This window comes from Aphanomyces invadans (assembly GCF_000520115.1).
Source record: "Aphanomyces invadans strain NJM9701 unplaced genomic scaffold supercont1.4, whole genome shotgun sequence".
In the NCBI taxonomy this organism is placed as follows: domain Eukaryota; phylum Oomycota; class Saprolegniomycetes; order Saprolegniales; family Verrucalvaceae; genus Aphanomyces; species Aphanomyces invadans.
In genome coordinates, this window is record NW_008580149.1 from 1,954,977 (window position 1) to 1,967,488 (window position 12,512).

General features: G+C 57.5%; 5 protein-coding genes across 6 annotated transcripts; 4 read left to right on the forward strand and 1 right to left on the reverse strand.

The window, feature by feature from the left end:
• Window positions 1-14: 14 nt before the first annotated feature.
• Window positions 15-1,761, forward strand: H310_03051 (hypothetical protein; the record flags this gene model as incomplete). Its single annotated transcript, XM_008866793.1, has 1 exon — window positions 15-1,761. One exon carries the CDS (start codon window positions 15-17, stop codon window positions 1,674-1,676), a length of 1,662 nt encoding a protein of 553 aa, XP_008865015.1. The 3' UTR covers window positions 1,677-1,761.
• Window positions 1,762-2,263: 502 nt separating this feature from the next.
• H310_03052 (hypothetical protein) lies at window positions 2,264-3,154 on the forward strand. The gene has a single exon (XM_008866794.1). It carries the CDS (start codon window positions 2,332-2,334, stop codon window positions 3,091-3,093), a length of 762 nt encoding a protein of 253 aa, XP_008865016.1. The 5' UTR covers window positions 2,264-2,331; the 3' UTR covers window positions 3,094-3,154.
• Window positions 3,155-3,888: 734 nt separating this feature from the next.
• Window positions 3,889-7,864, forward strand: H310_03053. Of its 2 annotated transcripts, XM_008866795.1 has the most exons (11): window positions 3,889-4,481; window positions 4,531-5,271; window positions 5,674-5,990; window positions 6,062-6,293; window positions 6,360-6,518; window positions 6,612-6,910; window positions 6,965-7,144; window positions 7,193-7,265; window positions 7,313-7,484; window positions 7,540-7,670; window positions 7,716-7,864. In XM_008866795.1, exons 1-11 carry the CDS (start codon window positions 3,927-3,929, stop codon window positions 7,800-7,802), a joined length of 2,946 nt encoding a protein of 981 aa, XP_008865017.1. In that variant the 5' UTR covers window positions 3,889-3,926; the 3' UTR covers window positions 7,803-7,864. The 2 variants fall into 2 exon arrangements, with proteins under 2 accessions (XP_008865017.1, XP_008865018.1); XM_008866796.1 differs by having other exon boundaries at window positions 7,540-7,864.
• A 999-nt stretch (window positions 7,865-8,863) lies between these two features.
• H310_03054 (amidophosphoribosyltransferase) lies at window positions 8,864-10,942 on the forward strand. Its single transcript, XM_008866797.1, has 5 exons — window positions 8,864-9,269; window positions 9,325-9,544; window positions 9,610-9,959; window positions 10,101-10,213; window positions 10,279-10,942. The coding sequence occupies exons 1-5, from the start codon at window positions 8,883-8,885 to the stop codon at window positions 10,769-10,771; spliced, it is 1,563 nt and encodes a 520-aa protein (XP_008865019.1). The 5' UTR covers window positions 8,864-8,882; the 3' UTR covers window positions 10,772-10,942.
• Window positions 10,943-11,170: 228 nt separating this feature from the next.
• H310_03055 (hypothetical protein) lies at window positions 11,171-12,309 on the reverse strand (the record flags this gene model as incomplete). The annotated part of the gene is made up of 1 exon (XM_008866798.1): window positions 11,171-12,309. One exon carries the CDS (start codon window positions 12,307-12,309, stop codon window positions 11,197-11,199), a length of 1,113 nt encoding a protein of 370 aa, XP_008865020.1. The 3' UTR covers window positions 11,171-11,196.
• Window positions 12,310-12,512: the final 203 nt, after the last annotated feature.

The following is a 12,512-nucleotide window of genomic DNA, read 5'->3' on the forward strand; positions in this document are numbered from 1 at the left end:
GTCGGTTCTGGCAAATGTCCATCGGGGGCGTCGTCGCCTTTCTGCACTTCCACGACGTGTCGTCGGCGTCGCGGCCGCCATCGAACGCCATGTCGGTCGCAGGCTTGGCCATGATCGTCGCGGGATTCTTCCTCATCGACGAGACCAGCGTGTTTCCGGGGTTCTGGGCGATCCTGCCGTCCTGCGGCGCGGCCCTCTTGATTGGAGGCGGCGCCGCGGCCGCCTTCAACGCGTCCGTGTTGAGTGCCGCGCCCGTCGTGTACGTGGGGAAGATCAGCTACGCGTTGTACCTGTGGCACTGGCCGCTGCTCGTCTTTGCCAACGTGCGATTCCCGAACGCGGCATTCCGACCGTTCTACATGCAGCCGTACATGATGGTGGTCGTGGCCGTGGCGTGCAGCATCAATTTTGTCTCGTTCGAGAATCGCGTTCGGCGAGTCAAGTCCAAATGGATCGTGCCGAGTCTGTTTCTTCTCATGCTCGCGATGTCGGCAGTGTCGCTCGCCGTGTACTCGACCCCAGAGGCGTTTTCGTTGACCGAGCTCGACCTGCTGCAGGTGGACAGAACCCACGACATGAGCGACGGCGATGTCCTCGCGACTCTAGCCCCTGCTTTAAACGTCTTACTGGATACGAAGGGAGTCCATGCTTTGGCCACTGCCGAAGTCAACCTGACTCTAGCGTCTACTCAAAACAGCACAACTACATCCGATGCTCCTGTCCAAGCTAGTGCGACAATTTCCGCGACCGCGGCGACGGCCGCCGTCGCTGCAAAAGAGTTGCCAAACCCAAGTCGCGAAACGCGCGTTCAAAATACGACATTCCTCCAAGCCATCCAGGGCGGAAAGGATATGAATGTGGTATGGGGGATCAACTTGACGGCGCTCAACACAACGTCGCCGTATGGATATTATCCCCACGCCCAAGTCCTGAACCCTGACCACGAATCGAATGGACTGGTGATTGTGCTGGGCGACTCGCACGCTGACATGACAAAGCCGCGCTTCCTCAAGCTGTACGACGCGGCTGTCCAAGCGAAGCGCCGTTTTCCCACGATGATCTTCAAAACCGAGTTTGGTCGGGCGCCGATGTCGTGCGAGGCCGCCACGGACGTCGACATTGCCATGGTCAAAGCGATGAAGCCCCAAGTTGTGTTTTACAACTTCCACTGGCTGCAGTACCTCCGCCCCGACGCTCCTACGGGGACACCGCCGAGCGCAAACCCCCGGTGTTGCAAGAGTCTATACGAGTCGTGCCCGTACCAGACCCAAGCCGACGCCGACGAGCTCGTGCGACGATGGAAAGAGCAAGTCAAACAGCTTGTGGCCCTTGGCATCCGCGTGTTTGTCGCGCAGCAGTACGTGGAGAACTCGCGCTTCTACTACGTGTATTGGCTCGAGGGAAACACGGTCAAGGCTGTGCCGCCTCCGTATGTTCGATCCCAATTTGAAGCCGAGCACGACCATTTGCTGTCGGTGATTGCAAATGCCACGCACGAAGCGAACGCGACGCTCATCAACTTTTCCGACAATCTGTGCTGGGAAGACCTGTGCCAGGTCGTGAATGGCCATGGCGAGCCTGTCCTAGCGGACGACAACCATATACGGGCGTACACTGCACGCAACTACCTCAGCGTCGTCGATCAAGTCGTGGAAGCAGCGCTGCTGCACCACTGAAATGCAGAGCTCCTGTGTGGAAACCGATGTCGTAAAGTGGCCAATGCAGCATCCAAACACTGAAAAGTACATTTTGGTAGACCAACCGGAGCAATCGTGGATGAGACTGAGTATACTAGGGAAAAGGGCACAGAGCAAGTGTGGGCCAAGTGAATCGCATGACCGAAGTACTACTGCTGCGCTCGACCATCACGCGGGACACGTTCGCTCGGTCGAACAACAAACGCCTTGTCCATCACGTCTTCAGGACCACCCAGACACAGTTTTCTATCGAACATCAGCAATGACTTTGGGTGGCTCCCACTTGGCTTTGGGAGGAAAGGAAGCAAGCGTTCACACGAGTTCAAGTGTATGGCAGGGTTGGCTAGCATGCGCCGAGCTAGCAATGTCAGGTTGGAGTCGACAGACACTGCGCTTTGGCGCATTGCGAAGCAGTTCAGGTTGCGTCAGGCGCCAGCTTCCTTGAATCCATGCCGTGTCGAAGGCCAGTTACGGCATCATGAAACCGACTGAGGAGGCGTAGACCAATCAGCGATGCCGCTGGCCGTGAAAATCTCGACAGTTTCATGTGCCCTGAATCTTCTATTCTTCTCGCGGCCGCCGCGTTGTCCGTGACAGCATTCGTCGATTCACTTCTGACGGAGGTTTGTTCGACATGCAGTGGCGCCACCAGCAACAACACCATCTGTCCCAGTCGTCGTCCACGGACGCTTCGTGTTGCAAGGTTCCTGTGCACCACCCGGCCGCCCGCGCCGCGGACGACCCGGTCGACCTTGAAGACATGGCACGGCGCATCGACATTCGCCGCGCGACGAGCATGCGCGATTTGCGCGTGCGGACGTACGCCACCGAGCGCAGTGCGTTTGGGTTTGCCAAGTTGTACGAAGTCGAAATCGAGAACGCGTGCAACAACAACTCGTTGCACTGGAAGCTGTACGTGTGGTTTGGCGACTTTCGGACGTTCTACAACCACGTCAAGCGCATCAAAGCGCCGTCACTCAAGATGTTTCGAAAACAAGCCACGTCCATGATGTTGCGTGGCATGTTTGGCGACAAGGCGCTGTGCATCACGCGAATCCTGCGGCTTCTCTTCCACACGCTGGCTGAAATCGCACCGACCATATCCGTGTGCAAAGCGGCGCGAGCGCTGCTTCACCTGACCGATGACTTTTGCCAAATGGAGTACCCTCACGACCACCGCGCGCTCTTGACGATTCGCCAGATGAAGACCATCGATGTGGACAGTTGCAGCAAATGTAGCGACGACGGCAGTGACGTCGTCGGATGTTGCATCTGCTTGGTGGACGACGACGCCACCGCTCTCCGCGTTGTCTTGCGTTGCGGCCACGAGTTCCACGAGTCGTGTATATGCATGTGGTATTACTCGCGGTTGAATTGCCCCGTCTGTAGGCAGTGAGTTGTACGAATGCGGCTATTTAGATGGATGTCCTGTGAACATGGATCGCTCTCGCTTTTTCTTGGTCGTAGCTCGTCGTGTGACCAGTACCCCACGGCTGAGGTCACAACAAACCAGCTCGAACCGCACCATCGCCAATCCCCTTCGTTCTGTCTCTTCGAGTACGGCGCGGCACGTGCCGTCCTTTTATGATTGATAGGATGGCTGCATGGATGCGCAAGATGCCATTGAAGCAGGATCGACACTCTAGCAGAAACAGAACGTCGGGGCGACTCATACCTGTCACGACGTGGACACTCGAATAGTGCATCGTGCTGGGAAAGACTGGCGGTGTCTCTGTCGATGGGACCCTCATGACCTGTCGTTCACCTACGGTCCGTACTTGGTCGAGCTATGGTCGTGCAATATGCACAACTCATGGGGATAATGGAATCTTTTCCAGCAGAAGCAAAATGCTTGCCATCGACGTCCCAGCGAGCTCGTGGACCTCAGCGCTGTCTTGGCGCTTTAGCGTCGCAGATGGGATTCCGTTCACTACATTCATCGCGCAGTAGTTTAGGCATCAATGGCTTCTCCATTCCTGCGCAGCTGTTGTGATCGCGCTGAGGCAGCAGTCACGAGGCACATTTAGACGGCACTAGCTTCACGTGATGTGCATATCGTGAGGGCACTTCGCCGCGACGAACGTAGGGCCCAGCTGCCCGCCATGGACGAAAGACCTGCGATGGCATCGAATGAGGGTCTCCGGATAAAGATCATTATCCGGATAGCTTGCTTCCAGCGGCACACAATACATTCCGGTCGCCTCACCACTCAACGACGAGAGAAGAAGAATGGCCATGAACATGGGCAGTCCTGCAGAATTGTCGGCGCTTGTGCAAGTGCTTCAAGCGACGTTGTCACCTCAGGCAGCGCCGAGGCGCGCTGCAGAAATCCAGCTCAAGGAGATCACGAAGCAGCCCAACGGGCCGTTGTTATTGCTGAACGTGCTGCGGACGCCGGACGTCGACATGGGTGTGCGTCTTGCGGCGTCGATTGCGTTCAAGAATCTGGTCAAGAAGGAATGGGATCCAGAAAGCGAAGTGTGCATCGCGACCGAGTGCAAGGCGCTCGTGAAAACCCACTTGGTGAGCCTCATGTGCGACATGCCCGACAACTTGATGAAGCAGCTCAGCGCGGCACTGTTCACGATCGGCGAGTACGACTTCCCCGATCAGTGGCCCGAGCTCCTCCCGCAAATCGTCGACAAACTTGGGAACCCGTCCAGCGACATGCACACGATCAATGGTATGCTCGAAACGTCGAACGCCATTTTCAAGCGGTTCCGTCATGCGTTCAAGAGCGATGCCTTGTACAAAGAACTGTTGTACTGCCTCACGCAATTCCAGGTGCGTCCCCTGTCCTCAACTCGACATCGCGTCTGACATCGGGCCCCAGGCACCGCTCCTTCATCTGTTTACGGCGATGGTCCAGCAACTGCAACACCCGACCCCATCGACGGACGTTCCAGGCCTCGTCGCGGCGCTGCGCACAATGAGCCGCATCTTCTTTTCGCTCAACTGGCAAGATCTACCCGAATTCTTCGAAGACAACATTGCGGCGTGGATGCAGGCGTTCGAGTACCTCCTTCGCCTAGACCTGCCACAGCTCGCCGACAACGACGACGAAGCAGACGCCATCTCGCTGCTTCACTCGGCCGTCCTTGAAAACGTCCTCATTTACGCTGAAAAATACGAGGAAGAGTTTGCCCCGTTCGTGTCGGGATTCACCCACGTGATCTGGCAAAAGGTCACGTCGCTGTCGCAGCTGCCCAAGCACGACGATGTCGCCGCCAAGTCGATGAAGTTCCTCCGGTCCATCGCGATGCAGCAAGGCACGACCGCGCTCTTTCAGCAGGATAACATCCTGACCGAGCTCTGCAACAACATTGTCGTGCGCAACCTGCAGCTCCGCGAGTCGGACGTCGAGCTCTTTGAAGACAACCCGCTCGAGTACATCCGCCGCGACATCGAAGGCAACGACGGTGACACGCGCCGTAGCGCCGCCGTCGAACTCCTGCGTGGCCTACGGCAGAAATACGACGACGCCGTCAGCCGGATCTGCCTCACCACGATCACCACACTCTTGCAAGAGTACACAGCATCACCCCAGACAAAATGGATGCAAAAGGACGTCGCGGTAAGGCCTGTGATCTGCATAAACGTGTGTGGAATGGGTGGTGTGGGCGCGACGTTGCGTCGCAGCAGAAAGACCCGGTGCTTTGCATGCTGTACGATGTGCAGGAGACCGTGCTGGACAAGTGTGGTCGTGATGGGTCGTGTGCACGTTTGAGTTTCGTGCGATCGGCGCGGGTGAAATGGGACTTTGTGTGATTCGATTGCATGCCACAAAAATGGACGGCCATGGTGCGTCGGGAGTGTTCCGCATGTGTGGGACTGGCTCAGGCCAGCAGGATGGCTTGCCATCGCTCGAGTGGTTGTTCTATCGACTGGGTGGAGTTGGTCCGCATGGCGTGGTTGCTGGCTCTACCGGTTCTTTGGCATCACCCTGATCGATTTATGACGTGTGGCTGTTGGCTAGATCAACCTCGTGACGGCGCTAGCCGCTGTCAAGCAGACCCGAGCCCGTGGTGTGTCGGAAGTCCACCCAAAGGTCCCGCTGCTCGACATCTTCACTAGCCACATCCTACCGCAATTACAGCAGCGTCAAGACACAAACCCGACAGCGTTGCTCTTGACCGCCGGCGCACTAAAGTTCGTCGCGACCTTTCGCAACCAGCTGCCTGTCCAAGTCATGACGACGCTGTTTCCGCTCCTGGTCGACTGCCTCTTGCCGCACCAGTTTGTCGTGCACACGTACGCGGCGTTCTGCATTGATCGCTTGCTCACGGTGAAAGAGTACGTCCTGTCAAAGTATCGGTCTTGTGCCGTGCGCCGACCAGAGCTCACACAGAGTCGCTTCCATATAGTGAACACCCGAACGGCGGCGGCGCCGCCACCATTCGCCGCTTCAACAAAGACCTGTTGAACCCGTACGTGGCACCGCTGCTCACGCAAGTGTTTGGCATCCTGTGCGACCCGGCCTACCCCGAAAACGACTACCTCATTCGCATGGTCCTGCGAATCCTGATTGTCGCCCAAGACAACGTGCTCCCGATCGCAGACACCCTCGTCCACAAATTGACCGTGCTCCTTGAAAAGGTATGGCGACAACGCACGCGTGGTCGTTCGTTGCTGCCGTATTGCTCCATCCGTTGCTCGTTGTAGGTGTGCAAGAACCCAAGCAACCCTGCGTTTTCGCATTGCCTGTTTGAGTCGCTGTCGATGCTGATCGCCAACGTGTGCACACTCAACCCGGCCTTGACAGACACGTTTGAAGGGCTGCTTTTCCCGCCGTTCCAGCAAGTGCTCATTTCGGACGTCGAGGTACGTGGGCTCGCGTGCTAGGATATAATGCTGCCTCCTCCTTTGTTCTTGAGTCTTCCATGGTGGCTGGCTCCACGACGACGTGTTGCGTAGCCGCTGTGCCCGTACGTGTACCAAGTTCTCGCCCAGCTCTTGGACATGAACCCGTCGACTCAATTGTCGGCCGGGTACCAAAATTTGTTTCCAGTCCTGCTCACGCCGGCACTGTGGGAGCGCATCAGTACCGTGCCGGCAATCGTCAAGCTGCTCGAATCGTACCTTCGCAAGTCGCCGTCGACGATGCAGGCGCACACAACCGGCGTTCTCGGCGTGTTTCAAAAGCTCTTGTCGAACCGCACGACGGAAACCCAAGCGTTTGCGCTCCTCCGGTCGTTTGTGCTTCACATTCCCCTGTACGGTCGCCCCCCCCCTCTGTCGAGAGCGCGTGGGACAAATTTTGTGGATAGAGCTGCGTACCAACCGCTCCTCCCTGAGCTGGTCAAGATTCTCATGATGCGGCTTCAGTCCCGATTGAGTGGCCGCAACTCGGCCATTTACACCAAGGAAATGATTGTGACGCTATCGATTTTTGTTGCAAAGCACGGGGCCGCGACGCTGGTCCATGCCGTCGAGTCGGTCCAGCCAGGGTAACTCCACCTGTTCGCATTCCCACCTACCTCTCACGACGACAGTAGAATGATGAAAATGCTGTTGAACCCCATCTGGCTCGAGAACGCCGTCAAGGCCAAGGGCCCCCACGAACGCAAGGTACGTGCCTACCTACCTGTGCACGCGCTTGATCGGCATGTTGGCAGGCCGCACTGTTGGGACTCACGCTCCTTGTCACGGATACAGCGTACTCGAGCGATGCCGATTTGTACGGCAAGATGATGGTGGCGATTTCAAAACTGCTCGACGCAAAGGAAGACACGTCGACGACGGTGCTCAAGACGGAGGACGAGATCTTGATCGACTTGGAGGAGACTGGTAAGCTGCCGACGCATGCTGCAAACACGCGTCGCTCATGGGTGGTGGACTGCAGGGTATGATGCTGGCTTTACCAGCTTGCACTTTGCGTCGTCGTCGGGGGTCGATTACGCCAGCCACGTCGCCAACCCGGTTCAAGTGTGCTTGGAGGCTGTGTCTCGGCACAGCCTGGCGAACGCGAGCCTGGTTTGTTGGTTGAGTTTGTCTATCGTTTCCTCAATTCGTGGCTAGTTCCGACAAGTGTATGCGCGTTCGTCCAACCAAGCATCGTGGAAGACGCTCCTGGATGCCGTCGAAGCCGCCCACTTGCCGTTGTAAGCACAGCGCGATGACCTCTGTCGATCGCGATGCTAATCTATCGTCGTTTCCATGCCCATCCACGCACACACTGGACCACACACTCGAGCCATCGAATGCGGTCAGTGCACGCAGGCTCCATCTACGGAGGTGGAGGCTCTTCCTGTCGGTCCTCGTTAAAGAGACTCGGGGCCGCGGCCCAGAGAGACTTTACGTGCTCCATCCACAAGATCTCCAACGCAGCAGGACGCGCCATGGAGTGCTCGAGCTCTAGTCGTCGACGTGCGCAATTCATGGCCAACAGGGGGAACTTCCATCGACGACAGGGACGATGCCTCATTGAGGATTTCAAATTAGGACGCAAACACGTTTTATTCCACTTCAAGGTGCGAAGGAGAACTGGCCGTGGGGAAAGGGAGCTGTTACTGTGTGTTTGCGCCAGGTGGAGCGGCAGTACACATTCGCGTCCCTCCATGCCGCACACACTAACACGCTCGCGACTTTGTCCACCGCTCGCTCTCAAGTCGGTCGAATCGCCATGACAGGACCCATCGCTGCAACTCGGTCTTTCAACGTCAGTCCATCGATTTGGCAAGCTTTATCTCTCAGCACTACTCGACTCGAAACAAACGCAAGGTGCTGCCACGGGTTTTGACCTCGTACTGTTCACGAATTGCGACTACCCGAGTATGATGGTGAATCACTCGATTCGGACCTTGTCCGTCGATCCAGCGTTCCACACATGCATTGCCAGACCGGTGTGGGTGGGAGGGCGGTCAACGTGGCGGCCCTCAGCCTCCTCCGCGGCGTCGCCCGTGTCCGGAGGAAGCAGCGAGATGCCAGTTGCCGCCCGCGGCCCGGGGACCGCGGCGAGTTTCCTCAAGAAAGGATTTTTCCTATTTAGGGACAATTGATTGGCTCCGACAAGGCGTGGCAAAACCACTTGCCAAATCAGCCAATGAAAATACATAAACATGTCGCCCGGCCGCGTCCCGCCTCCCCATACAAATCCTTGCATCAATTTATCCGGACACGCCCGGATACCGTCGCTCGAGCGGCGGTGGTTTTCACAATTCGACTCACTGCGCGCCTCCTTCGATCATGTGCGGAATCATCGCTGTCCTGCTCGCGAACAAGCATGAGCATTGCAACCAAATGCTTTACGACGGCCTGACGGTGCTCCAGCATCGTGGCCAAGATGCCGCCGGGATCATGACTGCCCACAAAGGCAAGCTCCACCTTCGCAAGGACAATGGGTTGGTCCGCGACGTGTTCAAGCAGAACCACATGCTTAGCCTGTTGGGTCACATGGGCATTGGCCATTGCCGGTACCCGACCGCTGGGTCGTCCTCCAGCGGTGAATCTCAGCCATTCTACACCAACTCGCCGTACGGCCTCGCTTTGGCCCACAACGGCAACCTGACCAACTCGCACGAACTCGCGTCTGACTTGAAGAACTCCAACTTTCGTCATGTGAACACTGACTCGGTACACTCTCCATCTTCCATCACCAAGTCGTCTTATGCGGTACTTCGCGCTACAGGATTCGGAAATGCTTCTCAACATCCTCGCCGACGAGCTGCTCAAGCAAAACTCGCACCCGTTGAACGTGGACCAGATCTTTGATGCTGTCTCCCAGCTGTACAAGCGCTGCCGAGGCGGGTACTCTGTCGTGTGCTTGATTAACGGCCATGGCATCCTGGCTTTCCGCGACCCGTATGGTATTCGTCCGTTGGTGTTTGGCACGCGCAAGAGCGTCTACGGTATGCCGAAATGCTGCGGCGGCACAGCCGTCCTATCTCTTGACTCATTCAATTCCATTATGTAGGGACCGACTTCTCGATTGCGTCGGAAAGCGTGGCTATCGACGCGTTGTCGTTTTCGTTGGTCCGCGACGTCGCGCCCGGCGAGGCCATCTTCGTGCGTCCGGACGGCGATTTTATCTCCCGTCAATGCGCGCCGGAAGCCAAGCTGAGTCCGTGTATCTTTGAACACGTGTACTTTGCCCGCCCGGACTCGGTCATGGACGGCATCTCGGTCTACCAAGCTCGCCGCAACATGGGAACCAAGCTGGCCGAGAAGGTTCTCCGATTGAAGCCAGAACACGCCATCGATGTCATCATCCCGATCCCGGATACCTCCCGCACGAGCGCGCTCGAAATGTCCCATCGCATGAACGTACGTGTTGTTCCGTGCCAGATCACGCTCGTCTCTGTGGTGCTGGGGCTTGCTGGGTGCGACGCCTGCTCCCGTTGTCGCTTATGGCGCCGTCCTGCTTTGGCAAGTGGCGTCCTTCGGACACTGACGTACTCGCTTTAGATTCCGTACCGCGAAGGCTTTGTCAAGAACCGATACATTGCGCGGACGTTTATCATGCCGGGCCAAGTCGCCCGCAAGAAGACGGTCCGCATGAAGTTGAACGCGATCAAGAGGTATGATGCCCAGCGTTCCCATGAAAGGTCCTTTCTCTGGTGCTGACGATGGGTCATGATACAAGTGAGTTCGAGGGCAAGGTGGTGCTGCTGGTCGACGACTCGATTGTCCGCGGGACGACCGGTCGCCAGATCGTCCAGATCGCGCGCGAGAGCGGTGCCAAGGCCGTGTACTTTGCGTCGGCCGCACCGTGCATTCGACACCCGAACGTGTACGGGATCGACATGCCGACGCGAGAAGAGCTGATTGCGCACAACCGGACGGAAGAGCAGATCGCGGCGGAACTGACGGCGGACTGGGTCATTTTCCAAGACCTGGACGACCTCAAGGCGAGTTGCAACTTGGAGAACCCGGCGATTGCGCATTGGGACACGTCCTGCTTTGACGGCCACTACGTCACGGGCGACATTGACGAAGCGTACTTCAAACGCCTGCACGACGAGCGCAACGACGCCCGCATGGAACTGAAAAACATTGGTGGGACGGCGCCGCTCTACCGCACGTTCTCGGACCCTGCCACCGACGACATTCTTGACATTCACAACAACAGCCAGTAAAGCCACCGGACCTGGTCGCCACCCCCTCCTCGTTTCAGACACTACAGATAGGAAAAACAATGCCGTGTGTGTACAGCTCGTAGTCGAGTGGCACCGTGACAACGCCGACATCGTCTTTCCCATGCCAAACACAGACACACTCTCCCATCTCTCTCGAACCTTTCCGTTTAGGTGAACGCGCCTTGTGAACCTTCGAGTTAGGTCGCTGTGGGAAAAGTGTGCGACGGGAATGACTTCCGAGCGAGTTGGTTCATGCAGCGTAGCCTTATACTGTCTGTCGATGGCGCTCTCGATAACCGAATTTTCCGACGGGAGCGCTGCCCGCCGTGCATCTTGGGGACGTGCTGAGCACGACGTCTTCTGCACACGCGTTAAACGAGCCGCCGCGACGTGCCGCAACGCGCCGGCGCAAACGTAGGACGAAGCTACGTGGCCGGCATGCGAGCCGCAGTGACGACGTGGTCGACCACGCTAATGTAATTTCGCGCTATGTACGCGCGAATGTGGTTGTCATCGGCGTAAACCGGTTCGCCATGACCATTCACGACCTGGCACTCTCCGTCCCAGCACAGATTGTCCGAATAGTTGAGCAGCGTCGCGTTCGCTTCGTGGGTGGCGTTTGCGATGGCCGTGAGCAAGTGGTCGTGCGTCGATTCAAACTCGTGGCGGAGCACGGGCGGCGGCACGGCCTTGACTTTGTCGCCTTCGATCCAGTACACGTAATAGTACTTGGAGTTTTCCACGTACTGCTGGGCGACAAACACTCGAATTCCGAGCGCGACAAGCTCCTGGACTTGAGCTTGCCACCGTTGGAGCAACTCGTCCGCATCCGCTTGGGTCTGGAACGGACATGAATCGTAGAGGGTCTTGCAGCACCGGGGATCGGCCGTGTCCTTTGTCCCAACGGGGGCCTCCGGGCGGAGGTACTGCAGCCAGTGGAAGCTGTAAAACACAACTTGGGGCTTCATCGCCTTGACCATGGCAAAGTCAGTGTTCGTCGCAGCCTGGCACGACAGCGGCGCTCGACCGAATTCTGTCTTGAAGACCATCGTTGGGAACGGTTGGTGGGCTGCCGTCGCATCCTCAAACAACTTTACGAACCGAGGCTTGATCATGTCGGCGTGCGAGTCGCCCAGGACGATGACGAGGCCGTTTGCTTCGTGGCCAGGGTTCAGCACTTGGGCGTGGGTATGGTACCCGTACGGCGACGTGGCGTTGAGAAACGACAGACCTTTCTCCCACTCCGTGCTCATGTCTTTGCCGGCTTGGATGGCTTGGAGGTACGTCGTAGTGGCTTGGTTGCGCGGCTCGCGGCTCGGGTTTTTCGTACGTGACGAACGCAGTGGAGTGAATGCATTCACGGAAGGCTGACCGGTCGATTGTTGGGCATGCAATGCGTCAATGGGAGAGGTATCCAGTGCTGCCGCCAGGACATCGCCGTCGCTCACGTCGTGGGGTCTGTCCATCTGCAGCAGGTCGAGCTCGGTCAACGAAAACGCCTCTGGGGTCGAGTACACGGCGAGCGACACTCCCGACATCGCGAGCATGAGAAGAAACAGACTCGGCACGATCCATTTGGACTTGACTCGCCGAACGCGATTCTCGAACGAGCAATGCGCCAAAGCGCAGTGTCTGTCGACTCCTAGCTGACATTGCTAGCTCGGCGCATGCTAGCTTACCCTGCCATGCACTTGAACTCGTGCGAACGCTTGCTTCCTATCCTCCCAAAGCCAAGTGGGAG

Coding starts and splice junctions, on each gene's coding strand:
- H310_03052 (XM_008866794.1), top strand. CDS start 2,332: ATGCAGTGGCGCCACCAGCAACAACACCATCTGTCCCAGTCGTCGTCC.
- H310_03054 (XM_008866797.1), top strand. CDS start 8,883: ATGTGCGGAATCATCGCTGTCCTGCTCGCGAACAAGCATGAGCATTGC. Junction 9,545..9,609: donor CACGCGCAAGAGCGTCTACG/GTATGCCGAAAT, acceptor TCCATTATGTAG/GGACCGACTTCTCGATTGCG. Junction 10,214..10,278: donor AAGTTGAACGCGATCAAGAG/GTATGATGCCCA, acceptor TCATGATACAAG/TGAGTTCGAGGGCAAGGTGG.
- H310_03053 (XM_008866795.1), top strand. CDS start 3,927: ATGGCCATGAACATGGGCAGTCCTGCAGAATTGTCGGCGCTTGTGCAA. Junction 6,519..6,611: donor TGCTCATTTCGGACGTCGAG/GTACGTGGGCTC, acceptor CGTGTTGCGTAG/CCGCTGTGCCCGTACGTGTA. Junction 7,671..7,715: donor GCCTGGCGAACGCGAGCCTG/GTTTGTTGGTTG, acceptor ATTCGTGGCTAG/TTCCGACAAGTGTATGCGCG.